The sequence below is a fragment of the Amblyomma americanum genome, chromosome 2 (assembly GCF_052857255.1).
Source record: "Amblyomma americanum isolate KBUSLIRL-KWMA chromosome 2, ASM5285725v1, whole genome shotgun sequence".
Lineage (NCBI taxonomy): Eukaryota > Metazoa > Arthropoda > Arachnida > Ixodida > Ixodidae > Amblyomma > Amblyomma americanum.
In genome coordinates this window covers 35,108,263-35,125,564 of record NC_135498.1, presented here as the reverse complement: position 1 = coordinate 35,125,564, position 17,302 = coordinate 35,108,263, and the positions used below count along the sequence as shown (strand labels likewise).

Here is a 17,302-nt window from a genome sequence, read left to right as displayed (position 1 = left end):
GCTAAAGAAAGCTGGAAGTGCAGTGAGTGCAATGATCGAAGCAGAACTCTTTAATTAACCTTCAAAACTTTTTTTATTTTGCAAAGTTCATTGAAGCATGATAGGCAGAACTTGAAGGATGGTATTCCAAGTGCTGCAAAATTGCTAATAAGGGTAAAATGAAAAAACTGCTTCGATCGTTGCACTCTCTGGTCATTGTACTACGTTGCCATGCATTAGAAATAATTTTTTATAGAGCCAATTTTTCTGCACGGAGGTACTAATTAATGAACAATGAAAATTAATTATTTCATTGACTAATTGACTTCGAAAGAAAAAAATTACATATTTGAAACCAGCATAAAAAACTGAACAAATTTGTATGATTTCATCAGGATAGGCTTCAAAATAAGGAAAATAGCTCTAAGACCAGTGTCCCCCCTTAAGTGTGCTCATGCAGGTAATGTGCAATTTGCATTAGCCCACTTGATTAATGCCCAAGATTCCACATACAAGTTCCAGAACACGAGTGCAAGAAGAAGAGAAGGTTGGGCGCATGTTTACCATCACCACACAATACCTTCGTTTGTGGCACCCCCGAAATGTTCTTGAGCAAGTGGAACATCTCTGGGCTTATCTCCACACGCAGAAATGATGGCCAGAGTGAAGTTGAGGCACTTCTGCCAATTCATCACTACTACACTACACACATGCAAGCCCACACCTGCCATGCCAGGATCTCTCTTCCACCAAGCCCACAATGTGACCCTTGTCTGGACCACACAGCTGCACAGCGGAAGCGGTGCCCTGAAAGCTGCCCCAGCAAAGCGCAGTGCAAAAGAGAAGTTGGGCAAGCCCACGTACTGGACAAAGCGCTGGCGCACCGTCTTGAACCGGCAGGAGACACACACACGTGCATCCGGCACCAGGTCTGTGTCCTTGAGGCCGTACATGTGGCAGTTAGCCTTTGTCAGGGGCCGCCACTGGCCGCCCTTGTCCAGGCGGCACTGGCACACCATGCATGGGGGGCCCGCTTCTCCTCCTGCACACACGCAGACCCAACACAGTCGGCTCAGATGCTGCTGTTCTTGCACCCGACCCAACCCGCACCTAGCCACACGTACATCCAACAAGTGCACTTCAACTGAGCACCCAGAGTAACTGCTGGCACGGAACATCTCCACCAGTCAAACCAATACCACATGGGGCTACACGCACACACCTGTGCGGACCCCATCAGCCTCAACCCTTTAAAATATCAAGCGTCACGGGATGTAAGGGCCTTGTAAGGCAGAGCATGTCTGCATTTTGGAGCACATCTGCCCTTACATCCGTGCCTTGTTCAGCTACAGTACAACTAATTTATATACATACACAAACAAATTAAACAGATTTCTAAAAATAAAATTGAGGAATACACTACATACAGTGCACGGAATGAACTGAGAATACACGAAAACAATGCGAACACTCTTACACAAAAAAAAATTTAAAAAAAAGAGTAGGCACAGGCTACACCCAACACACTGAACAGCGTTTATTACAATTGTCTGCGAATAAAAAAAAAAGATGGATAAAGGACAACTGAAACAGCACAGCAAAAACTTCAGCACTTCCTTTTTTTACCGCATACAGGAACAGTAGTAATTGAAAGGCATAAAATCTTTGAGCACACCTAAATGTGCAGGAAAAATATAATTACAGATGCAAATTACAAAATGTCCTAGCAATCATTCCGCTGGCTACAGAGGAGAGTATATATATCCTTTTTTCCGCATTCTTGGAACTATGCCTGGAAGAAGAATGCAAAACTAAATCTAAAAATGCATGGGTGATCATTTTAGAAAATCTGGTATTATGTACGATAACTTTTGCACTGCATGATTAGTTCTCACACATCATTTTTTTTTTTAAGAAACCATATCAAGATTACACTGAATATGAATTAAAGGTAAACACAGCTAAAAAAAAAAACGCACTTCAATCGCAAGTTATTTCATTACAAACATAAATACAAAGTTTAAGTGGGAACAATTCATGAGTCTATTGCATTTTATGTTTTAGGAAAAATGCACCTGTGTGATCACTGTTTTGAAGATTCTCAATGCAGCTGTAGCCTGTTTTTTGCAGAACCTGCACAAATTCGTCTGTCAAACCTCAGATACACATACTATAGAGGAGATGCAACTGAATTAATGCAAAATACAGTTGGTGCATTAACCAGGCTGGGACAAGGTATATTACGGCGCAGGACACTGGACCAGCGCCACCCCCCGAAACCTTGAGCTCAACCCCGATAGCTCTCAGGGCAGGAAGATTTTGAGGCCATCCCCAACGTTAGCTATACAGTTTGAAAAACCTTCCGCTGAAAACTTAGTGTGGGGCAGCATTCGTGCAAAATGAACAATCTTGCAGAAGCCACCACTCTTAACAACCCGCCTATCTGCCTTACAAGAGCAGAGAATACCAGGCCTGTGACCGGCAATTACAATAGAATCTCGATATAATTCTGTAGGACCTCGAAAAATATTCGTATCATCACGCTTTCATTATGACCCAAAACAAGTCAAATTGAACATCAGAATGAAACAGTTTATTTGGCTCAATTATTTCCAGCTGAAAAAGTCGGCAATACTTGCTTGCACCTTTCGATTCTGCCGATAAGCCCAGCTAAAAAAGCACAAAACTGTGCCGCAGTTTCGTCACTCAGGTGCTATGGAGTGCTATCTAAAGTCGCCGTGACACCACACAAAACGTTCGAGGCAGGCAGCAGTAAACAAAGGGATGTATTGGCGAGGGCAGTTGGGTGTGGCGGAAAGCTCCGGCAGCTTGCAAGATGCAGGTGGTGCGGGTGGTCGATCACACATTCGTATCACCAGTGCCGACTTGAAAACTGTTCGCATAATATCGTAACATATTCTGTACAAAGTAGAACATCCAAGACACTTTCGAAATTTGTATCATCCTAAAATTTGGAACAAGCATAATCGTATCTTCGATATTCTACTGTAGTCTAGACTTTTTCTACACCAAGCAGCAGCAGCAGTTGCAACAGTCCACGTCAGCACTCCCTGGCAAAAAGAGATACGTGATCAGAAACATGCACTTACTTTCCGTCAAGACAGCAGTGCTGTCTTCAGAAACTTTGTCGAGCACCGGGGTCTTTAAGCTGTGAAAGAAAACAATAAAGTGATTGTTGAAATTTTGTCACAGAAATACCAAAGAAGACTTCAAATCACAGTCAGCTTACACTAGCATGCCTCAGCTTTTATCCAATTTCATACTAACTACAGGAAGTGCAGAAAAAAATGACAGTCATCAACCCAGACAAGACCTTTTATTACTGACACACCTACTAAACCAGCAGCAAAGAATAATTAATGCATGGTAATTTATTAGCCTGCCTACCAGAAGATTAGGTGAAAGCGAAGTGAAAGTGACGTGTGAAGATATACATGAACTTCTGCCTGTCCAATACTAACGGCTAGGCGCAATTACCATGCAATGTTAAGGGTGGTTCAATTGCAAGCGACTGAGAAATGGAGCAGCACGTTGCAACGGAAATTTCCAACTTTCTGGAACCTCACCACTCACTGCCACGATTCTTTTTTTGCGCAGGTTTTTGCGCCGCGGCAGCAGGTTTCGCAAGAGTTTTCACTTGCATGTGAAACAGGCATTATGTGTGCACAGTTCAGGAGGCTTGCGAGGGGAAGGCACATGCAAAGGCATGTGCCTTTGCGCGTGTGCCTTTGCAAGACTCATGCATTTAGGTGGCTTGCAAATTGCAATGGGATAAGAAAAATCCAGTATGAATCAGACAATGGATTACTTCTCATTGCAAAAGCATACAAAGACGCCTCTCCTCGTGGCACAAGAAATGTTTGGATAACACACACTTGTTGCTTGGATCAAATTTGCACAATTTTCACAAACTGGATTCCTAGCCTTTGCAACCAAACTGTTGCCACATGCAGGTTCTCCTCTCATGTGGTCCGATGTTAATTTAGAAAATGGAGCACACAGCTTTTGAACAAATAGTCGACTACGGAAGACGCTCGGACATGTTCGCATTCCATAACGAAGACAGCCTGTAGCGCAACATAGAAACAAACGGAGGAGACACTGAGAAGTGCCCTCCTCTCTTTGTCCCTTGCCTTTTCTACATCACACTACAATCTGTCTGCTTTGTGGACAAACAACTTTGGCTTACGCACCCATTGATGGTGTCCACAATGCATGGTGGCTTGCTGGCTTCTTCGCCCACGGGACCGTTAGTTTGGGGCTGTGTCGGAGGCGGAGTTACAGTCGCCACGGAGGGCTGGCACGGAGACCCACCCCTTGAGGGTGTCGCAGTCAGGGGAGCTGCGGCCTTGTCTTCGGTTGTGCCACTGACGCTGTCCGTGCTAACGGCACCGGTAGTGGTGGCGGTGGTGACGGTGGTGGTGGCCGTGGTGGTGGTCGTCACACTCGTACTGGTCGTAGCCGTCGAAGTGACGGTGGTGGTGGTCGTGGTGGTGGTGGTGGCAGTGGTAGCACTCGTACTCGCGCTGCTGCCACCACTGCTGCCCGAAGGCAGGGGGTTGCGCACCGGTAAGGAGCTCGTCACAGGCTGCGACTGAAAGCACACCAGACGCCAAGTCCATGAGCCTGACACCAAACGAAAATTGGGCTGAAATACATGCACAATTGCCACCGTTTGCAGTTCCGAGGCTTTATTTGTGAACATCAGACAAAGAACCATGGTAAGTTCTGGAGGGGGGAGGAGTGAAGTTTAAAACAGTGCTAACGGTCACTTGCCGCCAAAGTTTGAGGGGGCTAACTTTTCAGATACATAAATTAGCTAGTCATGCATCAAAAGGGCACAAGTGTCAGCAGTCTGCTCCCTATTCTCTGCAGCTGCCAAAAAAAGAGAATCATTTTGGAGCTGATTTCGAGCTTTGTTGAGCACAGCTAGGATAAGAATTAAAGCAAGAAAAGCAGTCGAGGAAATGCACATACCTGAGAGGCAGGTGGAATGGGAGCCTTGACCATGGCTCTTGTGCGTTTCTTGACATTGTGCTTCCGCAGCAGCTGCTTGTAGTTCTCGCCCTTCTTGGTCAGATAGTAATACTGGACACAGTCCGCCACACTCTGCAAACAAAAGTGGGAAGAAGGGGCCAGGCGGGTCAGGTCTCAGGGGGCTGCCAAACTGTCACGAGCGAAGTCAACCATGAGAGCAGCAACTACACAGGTAAACCCCCCCCCCCTCTTACAATGCAACATGCCAAGCCTCACGCTGGCCATTAGAGTGGGAGACGCGTAATGTTTGGTTTTGGTTTATGGGGGTTTAACGTCCCAAAGCGATTCAGGCTATGAGAGACGCCGTAGTGAAGGTCTGCGGAAATTTCGCCCACCTGGGGTTCTTTAACGTGCACTGACATCGCACAGCACACGGGCCTCTAGAATTTCGCCTTCATCGAAATTCGACCGCTGCGGCCGGGATCAAACCCGCGTCTTTCGGGCCAGCAGCCGAGCGCCTTAACCACTCAGTCACCGCAGCGGCTGGAGACGCGTAATGTGAAAACAGTAAGAATTGACTTGATAAGCGAACTCTACCAGGTAGAGGCACCTTGCAAGAAGTGAGAAACCTGCCATGCAAACTTGTGGTTATCTGAGTTACTTGCATGAACTAGGAATTATTTGGAACCGACAATGCTGGCAGAATTTTACGACGCAACAGGGCTCTGAACTGCTGCTGCATTCCCAAAACCGCACTATACAAGGAAAAAGTACAGGATGCTTTGACGAGCGTCACTACCATTTTTGCAGCCTCACCTTCCTCTCCAGGTAGGAGGCGATGATGCCGAAGTTCTTGGGGTGCTGCAGGTACTTCTCGCGGAAAACCTCCTTCTCCTGGTCTGTCCAGACGTTCTGCATCTGCCGGTCCTTGTACTCGGCCGACAGGTCCTCGACCAGGCTGTTGCGGTTGAGGTAGCGCGGCCGTCGCTGCACCCGCACGTCCACCATGATCGGGGGCACCACCGCGTAGCTCCGCATCTTGCGATCTTCATTCTCCTGCTCCTGCAGCCCGTCCATGATCTCCTCCAGCTCGGCCTCGCTGCGCACCCGCTGGCCTGCCCGCGAGAACCGCTCCCGGTCCTCCCGCTGCTTCTTCAGCTCGGGAAACTGCTTCTCAAAGAACTCTCTCTGCTTCTGGTCCTTGGCCCTGGGCAGCACACCGCAACACGCGTCCCTTCTTCCGTTAGGCAGAACCAAATTTATTCCACGAAATTTCACGGTTTCAAGATGCCCAGTTGATTTTTGGCGTGTTGAAATCGCCACGAAACACGCACTTTTGCGTGCAGATTCCAAATATATCATTTAATTTTATGCACAACAAGTCCCTGTGCACTTGCGCGCCTTCCCCCATTATGTGTCTCTGCATTTACTGCTGTCTAAGCGCACAAGTATCACGATCCTGCACAACACTGATGCAGCAACAAGCACGCGAGGAACAATGACAAAAGCGCCGCAGGAGCCTCAGATACTCACTTTCGTGCAGCATTGTTTTCCCTCTTTTCCATTTTCTTCAGCCATGCCTGCATGAGCTGATTATAAGTATCTGTTAAGTATTTTTCCTGCAAGAAGAAAAACAAAAGCGTGCGTCAGATGACTGCCAACAAATTTCGAGATGTCTAGTGAACAGAACAGCTGCAGAATCCCCAAGTACACCACAAAGGCACAAGAGCAGAAGCCAGTAAGACAATCCCACACCACAAGGCGAGAATCTGCAAAAATACACAGCTCACCCTGGATTCTCGTTCTTGTGCTCTTCTTTTAAAATATAATGTCAAACTTTTCCTAAACTCTTGGAATCTGAAAAATGGATAAAATAAGACCATGAGTGCCAATCTACAGGAACAACCACAAAGCAACAAACATGGTGAATTAATTTAACCCCAGAGAAGTGCCCATCTCCACGCAACACGACAACGCAGAAACAAACTGCAAGATGTCAGAATGATCAAATTGCAGAGCGAAATGTAAGATGGCGTGCCAAGCTCTCAAGGTCACTTCAGGTTTGTGCCCATGTGATATTCTGTAACGGAATCTCCACATAAACCACAAAGAGAAAAGCAAAGAATTTGTTATTTACTTAAGGCCGCTTGTTTTGCTTTATATTAATCTCCTATAACATGAAAGAAATAGACACACTACCCAAATGCCAACACACAATGCCGTGACTCAAGTTCATGGTAAAGCTGCAATCTGCGGCCTGTCATACGGGTGCTATTTGGTAAGAACTGCAGTGAACAATGGCCCCAACATTGCACTGAGCACTAAAAATCCAAATGCAAGCACACACACACAAAAAAAAAACATCTCGTGAAGAGAACAGTGCAATCCGAGACGAAGAACGAAATGAGCACAGCGCTCAATCTTCATCCCACTAAGAGAGTCTCGGAATGCGCAGCTCACTTTATGATGCTTCATAATCAACTAAGGTCGAACCCGGATATATCGAATGAGCAAAACAGCGCAAAGAGAATGGGACGAAAGGCACACATAAGCACAGACAAGCACGTGTGCGCCTTTCGTCCCGTGCTCTTTGCGCAGTTTTACTCGTTCGCTTCAAATGAACCAACTAGCCCGCTAGAGCGTCCTACTCCAGATATATCGAATTCCAAGGGAATCGGAAAATAGTTCGATATAGAGAAAATTCGATATGCAGATAGAGGCTGAAACCGCACCCACAATCATGACAAATTATGGCTTCCCAATCTGAAGAGTCATGAACTGCAAATTACGGCCGGGCACGCTAATTTTGGTCTGGTTTTTGCTGTGAGTAATGAAGTTGAAAACGCTAGATCGGTCCCGGCACAGCGTTCGAAATATCGAATGGCCGGCGAAAATGGAGTTCGATATACTACACAGCTGCCCTATACTTTTACACAGTATTTTCAAGGGGATAGTCTGTGTTTGCTATAGCCAATAATTCGAAATATGTGGGCTTGATGTATCCAGGTTCGACTACACTGCGTCTTAAAGAAACCAGAACTCACTTTTTCTTGTTTTCATGATATATGGCAGTGTCAGAAGGTTGATTGTACATTGGCTGCAAATGAGAACAAAACGTTGCGGTTCATTACTCGACACACCATGGGCAAAGTTTGCACACAACTTCATGGCTGTCAATGGGCACCACTCACCAAATCCACTTTCGGGCCTAGATTATCGAGAGCGGCATGGGCAAGGTGCGCTTTTTTCTGCAAAGAAATGGATAGCCACTAAGAACGTGACACAAGCGGGAAGTGGTCAACAAAAATGTTGCAAATATGCCACACAAAAAAAAGCGAGAAAGTGAGCAAACCTTCAGAGCTCTTTTTGCATTCATTTCTAAAAGAGGCACACTTACTGTGCTAGCTGAGAGACTAAGCAGTGTAGAAATGTGTAAACACTTCTATGTCTGGCACAAAAACTTCAAAAAATGTAAAAAAATAAAAATTAAGACACAGAGGACTGTACCTCTGTTCTTTCTCATAAATGTTCCTCTCTTCTTACATTTTTCCCATGGAAGGCGAACGTTCCAGTGGGGAAATGGAAAACGTTTCACATGCCACTTAAACACGGCAGCACCACAAGAATGTGCACCCTGCAGTGGGTACACGTTGCCGACACTGCAGTAACAAAGTGCACTCCCCAAAGCAAGTTAACAACAAGGGAACCGAAAGAGAAATGGCCGGGCAGCAACGTACCCTATTTTCAGAGTAGACAATCTGAGCAATACTCAGTTGCTTGGGTTCAATGGGTGCCGTGTCCTGCGAGTCCTTTTTGCTGTCAGCAGGGCTGCTTGCTTCTAGCTCTTGCTGCAAAAGAAAAAAAAAACAGGACAGAGAGAAAAGAAAAATCTTTCAGAATACTCAGGTGATTGCCAACACATAAAAGCAAAGCAAACATTTATGGCAGGACGAACAGAACATGTAGTGTGCACAGCATGTGCCCATAATTCTCTCAACCACATTTAATTACAAAAGAGTACTGCAACCCTTTCCCTTTGCACTGCTGCAGCGGCCCCCTGACGAGCTGCAGCATGGCAAAATAATTGCTGCATAGAAGACTGACAGATTCTGGCATGTACACTTTTCATTAGGAGCACGCACCTCCATCAATGTCACTGGTGGCAATAAGTGTTCACTGAGACATGAAGTCAGGCATGTAGCAAGTCCAAGTGTGCATGTCTAGCGCAGGGACAGTGGCGAGCGAGGTGCAAGAGCTTTAGTGCTTAAGATGCTGGAAATGTGGATTTAAAATGCAGGTGATCTTAATGATGAATGCTACTGTGAGACTTTCCTTGAACTAGGCGACGAAAGGTGAATTGTGGTTCGGGAATGGGGGGGGCCTTCAAAGCTCTTTGGGAGCAGATTCAGATAGCCCTTACCCACCTGCTTTTTCCTGAGCTTGTTGGTCTGCGACTCGACCTGCGCTATCTCCCGGTCTAGCCGGTTGATGGCATTGAGCAGGTCGTCCTTGGAGGACCGGCCCTGGGGCGAGAGGGGGGGCCGGCCATCCTCACCGGGTAGCGTGGGCGAGATGGCCTCTGTCTGGGGCACGTAGGCGGCGGGCTCCTTCTTCACCTCCACCCCACCCAGGTGATGCGACGCCAGGTGGGAGGACGAGTGGTGATGGTGGTGGGGTGAGGAGGAGGTGTCGATAAGCAGGGGCTGCTGGCTTTTGCAACTGGGGTCGCCTAGCAGCAGCCCCAGCCGGGGCCGCTTGTTCAGGTGCACCACCTCCAGTGGTTCGACGAGGGCACCCGCAGCCGTCGCCGAGCCCCCGGGGGGGCCGCCCACCAGGCCCACCAGGCCAGCCCCGGCCAACTCACGTTGCTCATACGGGAACCGGTATGCCTCCAGGTACCTGCACACACACACACACACCACACAGGATGTTAACAAAACAACAGTGCACATGCAAAGCATGTGCACCGCTGCTGCTTTGTCGATGGTTGGTGTGCATATGCGCACACACACATGTGCACGCACACAAACACACACACATACACACACCTGCTCAGTCCATGCCAGCTGCCAAGTCCAGCGCGTTCAACAGCAGCAGCATTTGGAAAGGAAACGCTCGAGAAATGGGCACAGAGAAAGAAGAGACAAAAACGGTGCACACTGCAGCATTTTTAGTTCTGTAACGTATGGTCTGCCAGAAAAGGAGAACCATGGTGTCTGTATACCAAACAAGATAGCTGATAAGATCAAGCATGAAAGCCCCTTGCCTACCAAGCTGCAACAGGCAGGCAGGAATGCAGTAAGCAAAACAGACAGCACAGTGGTTAATCCTGCTCACCAAGACTGATGCAAAGGCACAGCAGGGTAGGGCATTGTAAGCAGTACTCGGCTACGAAACGCAGAGTTTAATTACTGCCATATCATTAATGTGGTTTGACACTCCAAAACTGCCTCCCTAGCAATAAGCAACATTTGGATAGAAGGCTCAAGACACTACACACTAAAGCCGGCTGGTTTAAGGGGAAATGAATCAGAAACCACACAACTCTTCTACAGACGCAACTGTGCCACTAACAGCAGCCAGAGTATTTTCAATGTTGTCGAGGATGTACTGCCTGTAAACAGTGAAGTCTGGCCAGGCCAGGCCAATCTCGGCTCCAGCACCAGAGTGGTGGTGAACAGGGAGCAGATTCCGATGGTTGTACCCATGACATGAAAGTAAACAAGCAATGGCAGTAGTGAACTTTCTCCTACGCCCATCTCGCAACACAGCGTCTCACTGTAGGGCACATTGCAACATCCTTGCCGTTCCATAGAAGTGCTCCAAGTTCCATTAATTCAACACACTGCAACTAAGCAATACATTGCACTACCTAGCAGCAGCTTGGCCCGACAACAACGGAGGCCACCAAGGTCTGCACGTATGTGCACGCCACTGCATGAGTCGACAAAATACTAGCAGAAGGAGACCCACCGTTCACGTTCGGCCCGTTCCTGGTTCGCCGCATACTCCGCAGGCGTGGGGAGCAAGGAGGGTCTCCGCCGCACATGCTGTGGCTCGGATTCTCGATACCGTTCCAAAAGGAACTCTTGCTGTTGCTGCTGCTGTTGCTGTTGGTGCTGTTGTTGTTGCTGCTGCTGCTGCTGCTGCTGTTGTTGCTGCTGCTGTTGCTGATGTTGATGGTGCTGCTGCTGCTGCTGTTGCTGCTGTTGCTGCTGGTGTTGCCGCTCTGCCTGCAACTGTTTAAAACAAGCAGCCGATCAGTGCCTTGCAGTAATGACGCAGCATTGAAAGCTAGACTGCCCCCAAGGGAACAAAATAAACATAGTCTTTGATAAATCCAGCTGAACTAGGATGTACTCACTAAGTTGCCAAGTTTAACTACGTGGTTTGCGACCAGTTAAAAGCCAGGTTGCTCAGCATGCATGAGAAAACCCTATTTTGCATTCTTAATTTCAATGCACTTCCTTAGCCACCACAAGAGGTAATGGTCACCGACACTGGTGCTCACAATAATGTGGGTGTGCCCCCAGCATGAGGCCACCAAAGATGATGATGATGATGAATTTATATGGTGCAAGGGCGTCTCTGGCCAATGAGCGCCATGGCACAAGGTTTTCTTTTTTTCTCAAGGTGGGGTCAAAGACCCATTTCCCAAGCATTTCACCCTAAAGAAGACGAGCACCAGGCAGGGGAAACCTTGTACCCACTGTATCACCGGTGGGTACCCAGCGGCACTGGGGATTGAACCCCGCACTTCCCGCATGCGAGGCGGATGCTCAAACGACTAGGCCACCGCTGCGGTCGCACGAGGCCACTAATTTCCAACACTTTACAACACTTTTCCCAAATCTTGAACCCTACCCCTTAGGAGATCCAATTCGCATCACCAACAAAGCAACTTCAACATCTTACAGTTATTCCTAAACATGTCCATGAGGTGCTGGGAGAACAGCGGCAGTAACATGGCTACAAAGCAGGAGTGGGTAATTGGAAAAACCCCTTATTTCAATGTATTTTGGCAGCTGCTGCAATTTCTAAGGAACACAAATCTTCCAAATTGAGCTTTCCGCCACTGGAGACCAAAAAATGCAAAGTTTGGAAGAACGCTTCACATGCCCCAGAGCAATCGCGTGTGCAAGCAAGACGTGCGGGCAAACTTGCGCTTTATTTCCTCTACCATTATCCCGTAGCTGCCCCGTTTACACCCACAAGCAACCTGCAGGTGGCGGTGGTGGTGGCGTAAAATATAGGCGGGATTAGCCTTACAGATGCCTGTCGTCATTTGCTCAGCCTAAGCAACCTGCAAGCCACACAGCTTTCAACTGTTGAACGTATTGAATGGCAATGTACAGAGCAATGATTATATAAAGTGGAATTTGCAGTTAGAATTACTACCACTTTCATGCATTGTGAACTATCGACTCGCTTTTGAGGCCTTGTACGTGGCATAAACGCTTGGTGGCCTGTAATGCAGGCATTTTACAGGCAAATCCAAAACAACCTTTTTCAGGGGCCTTTGAACACCGCTCTTATTCTGTGCACTTGCCAAATGCGGCACTATCAATGCAAGGAGGGGTGGTCACAGCCAGACACGTCAGACACTTTGCAATGTTGCTGCTTCATGCAAGATGGGCAGATAAAGAAAAAAAAATGAGCAAGAAAAAAACGTCCATCAAGGCACAAAGATGGAATGTGACAGAGGATGAGAAGTGCAACTGGAACAAAAGTGGGCTGCTGATAGCGTGCAGCCAGACTCCTCCTCTCCTATTGCACTAACCCCCGCCCCAGACGACCAGGATAAGCTAAGTGGCATGTTTATCCGGGGCGACAGCAGCAACACCTTGGAGCACACAATGATATGCGATAGCGGAGGAGCCTTGCCCCGCTTATCAGGGAGGGGAAGGGTGCTCAAAAACCACTGCCACCCTGCTGCAACGTGTAATCTATCTTTCCCTCTCCGTCCACCGAGTGAAGGAAACACAGCAGGGCTGGGGGCAACTTTCGCTCTGTTACTGATACACACATGCTGGCCCAAGCTATTGCCATTCCACTGCCTCGCCCACTTCCCATCTCTGTGTGTGCTCTTGTTACCCGGCACTGATAAAAGAAAAAGTTGGCGGATGCAGTCCAGGGACGAACATGCCACCAAGGGCTGATAACAGAGGGGACACTAAGAGGGGGCGAGAAGGAGGAAAAGAACAGCACGCAAGCCTGGACGGCTGCCAAGCTAGGCCGCGGCCTGTCAGCCCACACTGACTGGGCTGCGCGGAAATGATAACACATACCCGTTGACAGATGCATTCCCAATGAAGATTATTCATGAGGTGCACGTGCAGACAAGCTGGTCTGCGTGATAGACAACCTTTCACGCACATGCAAACAAACAGCAGGGAGGGTATTGTGTTTGCACTGGTTTGCTTGCCGTACACTTGTGCAGCAAGGGCACTGCACTCGCACAATAACACACCTGCTAGGCCTAACCAGGATACACGCAGCGCAAGAAAAGTTGGGACTTTGTACATAGATCTCCAGGCAACAGATGACAGACTCTCAAAGCCCGGCACATAAACACAGCCATACTCCATTCTCGCTGGCAAGGGGGGCAATCACATGATCCAGGAGAGCACGGCGCTCTCAGCTGCGATGGGCAATACTTAGTACCACTATGGCGCCACTGCAACACTCTTGACAACCTCCCAGGTACAATCGCTGCAGTAAGTGGGTGCCACGGCCAGTGGGACTTCTTTTCTGGTTGCCTGCTATCCAAAGCAGCAGGCTTAAAAGCAAAACAAGCATGCAAAGTGCTGCAACGAACTGCCTGGTGTGCTTGCTCACAGCCAGAACTCCCTCAAACAACGCCCTCAAATATCATAGCTTCGAGCATAGTTCCAAGTTCTCCCAACAGAAGAAGCACACAGAATGAGATACGTTTTGAGTCCACACAAGATTTCTCCCGAATATGCCAGGGGCAAGGTCGAGAAAGAAGAGCCACTCATCTGTCAGCAAGAAAAACTGAAGCAGTCCACAGCAAATAGACTGCAAGAGCAAATGAGAACAAAGGCAGAGGTGATCACCTGGAAGGCATCGCGGTAGCTCTGCTGGGTGGAGTTGAGCAGGGGCGAGAAGTGTGTCCGGGTTGGATCCTGTGGATAAGGGTAGCCCCGTGTGCCAGCCAGGGGGGGACTCAAGGGCCCAGCCCGCTTGTAAGGAGAGCCCGCATCATGGCCCCTGCAGCACAGAGACAAAGAACACACTCCATGCAGCCACTGCAGCCAGAAGCACGCACCAAGGGCACATGCAAGGCTATTTGGAACAGATATACATACATATACACAGTCACAAGCGACCTTTACTGAGCACTGAACTGCCCCAAGTGTCATGTTGAATATTGTGCCAGCTCACGCACCAGCCATAATGCTGAACAAGCATATTGCACTCTTGATCGTCATGTCAAATTAGTGAGTGAAAAATTATAACATAATTCAGAAATATAGAAACATCACTGCATAAAGAATTTACCAAGAAACACAATGCAAGAAACCGCATAAAAATACATGAGCCAATATCATACTATGCTTTCTGCAAGGAGGGCAGTCAGGTCAAAAAACATTTGAGAAAATGGCATTTTCACGGAGGTTTCAACCAGTTTTTTGATACCTACGGTCACAGAAAATGCTTTTGAAGGTCACTTCTGAGCTGTTTTCGAATAAATTTGGGGGGAAATTAAAATTTGTTCTATTTTCGCGATATGAAAGCCGTTTCCCCATTAAAGTGTAAGTCACAGAGGGGCTCAAACCAACAACCTCGTGTTCAGTAAGAAGAATGCCATAGCCACTGAGCCATTACAGCACGTGGAATCAGCGCTGTTGCCAACTGCGTTCCTTATTCAATACCCACCCAACATAACAAAATAAACGACCATTAGGGAAAAAAATCTGAAAAAACTAATGAATGCACTCGCATGTCTACGGCACAATGAATAAACACACCAGTAAGCACGAGGAATCCTGCTCCCCATCCAACCAATGAGCAACTAACATTGTTGCCACGTATATTCAGGCAAGAAAAAAAATATCTGACAGGAAAGGTGGGCCACAGCGCCCGGTTTATCACTGCACACGGGTGGCGATAAACCCCCAGATAGGAGCGTACAAATGGCTGAGAACAAACGCAGCTGCTCTTAGCACAGCGGAAGGACTGCATGCTCTGTAGCAGGTATCAGTTGGCAAACACAGGTGCAGCTGGGTCCCAAGACGTGTAGCTATACAAAACTTGACAAGTCAGAACATCTTAAATCTTGCCTCTGTATCTTTTGCCAATTTTAGATAACATACTGGCAAAACAGCCTCTCCCAGCTGCGTTCCTATCTGCAATTTTTAAAGGTGAAAAAAATTAACATATACCGAGAGATTTCATTAAGCAATAACACTAATTCTCATAACCATTCATTTGTAGCTCATAGCAACAAAGCATGTGAAAATTGTGTGAATAATGGTTGCTACCCTTACACCAAAAATACTACCCAACGTATTTTCCTTATACCACAAAAGCCTGAATGACAGCCCACTGTTAAGCAGCAATTGGCATTGGCCAGAAAGCAAGATGTTACATAAGCCATCAAGTGCTTCAATGGTCCAGGCATTTTTTATAAACAAAAGGCCGCACTGAGTGTCACTTTTCTCAGGCACAAAACACATCATCAGCACGCGGCACAGTGGGAAGAGTGAACATGCAAGGCCTAGCTAGCGCTGCTTCCAAGCTCCAACATAATGCATTGCAGAGGGGAAAAAGAACAAAAGAAACAGCACACCAACAGATCCAGGCCAGCATCCATGTCACAGGTGTCCGTCGTCAGACAAGGGTGCACATGAGCGCACAGCTGCAAGAACGCATCTCCCGCAAAACACCCACCCAAAAGGTAACAGGAAATAGACGACGCATGCGCCGATTTACAGACTCTCATCAAGCGCCCAGCTGCAGATGCGGGCAATTGTCACAGGCACATGAGAGCCTTGAACGCTCCCCTCCGGGTAAGCCATGACTAATAGCAAGCAAGATGGGGGCTGGCAGTAATACCGGATGGCGCTTAAAAAAAAAAAGTTCTCTACACATGCTAACAGATGGCGGTAATGCCAGCAAGCGAGCAAACACCCATGCGGAAACTGAAACTTACTATCATAACTGTATAAAAACACAGCATGGCTCTGCAAGTGTAAGCCCCAGCTCAGTCAAGACATTAAAGAATGTTTTTACTGCCTTGCTCACGTAACAAGTACAGCCAAACAGAAATGGCAATAAAAAAAGCATGTCTATCATACCTTTGAACTGCCACCATTGTTCAGCAAATATTTTGCAGGGAACTCAAGGACAGTGTAAGTAACATTCAGGTTGGCCTGTACATTTCAAAGGCACTGGAAACATGTAGTCTGGCTCGCTTCTCATGGAGTCTTCCACTAAGTATTCACATCCACCGTTGCACTCCCAAGCAGAAAGAATTTACCATACGCTACGCTACTGACCAACCAGTAGCCACAGTCCACACAGAAATTCCGGCATCGATATGACAAGCATCAGCAACACTCCCCCCGCGCATGCCACGATGCCTTCACTCAAACACGTTGTCTGTCGCATTAACGGAAAAACATGCCGGCACGAGAAATGCGCAGCTCCCTCCCGCGTGAATGTTTAGACGCCTCTTAATTGGAAAGCAGCGGAGCAAACTGCCAGGCCAATGGCACAAAGGAGAAGACAGCTGCGCATGTGCTCCAACCCCAAGGAGAGGGAAAAAAAGCGACTGAGGAGGCAGCCCTGAGTCAGACGTTGACCCATCCTTCCTCTCTCGTCCTTCCCATAACCATCACACACCAGCTCCACTGCGCGGCACAAATATGAAAGCGGGCCCGCTTGAAAACACCTGCTGCCGTCTACACAAGCGTCGTCAAGAAAAATGATGGGTCCCTTGTCAGAAAAACAACAACAAAGCAAAAGCTGCTACAGCCAGCTGCAGCACGAAGGCAGAGACATTGGAAGGGCATGGAACTGACGTGGCCTCACACGCATTTCCCAACAACGATCCGAAAATAAAAATTGCAATAAAGAAAAAAAAACGACCTCTAGCTCAGGACCCACTGGAATGCTACTGACACTGCACTTGCCCTGCCTTGAAGAGATCAATGCCTCTTGAATTATGCCCCCAGTGCATGCACGCAGACATGCCTCCTCATCTATGGAAGTCACAAGGCGGAGCACAAAACGACAGAAAAAAAAAAACTCCTGTGCCACGAGTGTGACCGCAGACGGCATTCTACGTGAAGACAAGGAT

At 47.7% G+C, this 17,302-nt stretch overlaps 1 protein-coding gene across 19 annotated transcripts in view; it reads right to left on the bottom strand.

The window, feature by feature from the left end:
• LOC144120974 (uncharacterized) overlaps positions 1 to 17,302 on the bottom strand; it is a 59,687-nt gene that overhangs the window by 13,923 nt on the left and 28,462 nt on the right. For 5 of the 19 annotated variants that reach the window (XM_077653822.1, XM_077653823.1, XM_077653824.1 and 2 more), the window contains 14 exons: positions 14,055 to 14,208; positions 10,951 to 11,216; positions 10,026 to 10,043; positions 9,402 to 9,876; positions 8,715 to 8,825; positions 8,169 to 8,246; positions 8,022 to 8,074; positions 6,768 to 6,834; positions 6,511 to 6,596; positions 5,794 to 6,211; positions 4,978 to 5,109; positions 4,194 to 4,594; positions 3,090 to 3,148; positions 844 to 1,021 (listed from right to left, as the gene is read on the bottom strand). In XM_077653822.1, the coding sequence (XP_077509948.1) occupies positions 844 to 1,021; positions 3,090 to 3,148; positions 4,194 to 4,594; positions 4,978 to 5,109; positions 5,794 to 6,211; positions 6,511 to 6,596; positions 6,768 to 6,834; positions 8,022 to 8,074; positions 8,169 to 8,246; positions 8,715 to 8,825; positions 9,402 to 9,876; positions 10,026 to 10,043; positions 10,951 to 11,216; positions 14,055 to 14,208 (2,496 nt within the window). Of the gene's footprint in view, positions 1 to 843; positions 1,022 to 3,089; positions 3,149 to 4,193; positions 4,595 to 4,977; positions 5,110 to 5,793; positions 6,212 to 6,510; positions 6,597 to 6,767; positions 6,835 to 8,021; positions 8,075 to 8,168; positions 8,247 to 8,714; positions 8,826 to 9,401; positions 9,877 to 10,025; positions 10,044 to 10,950; positions 11,217 to 14,054; positions 14,209 to 16,298; positions 16,331 to 17,302 lie in introns of those variants that run through there. The other 14 variants (XM_077653827.1, XM_077653828.1, XM_077653815.1 and 11 more) reach the window with 8 other exon arrangements.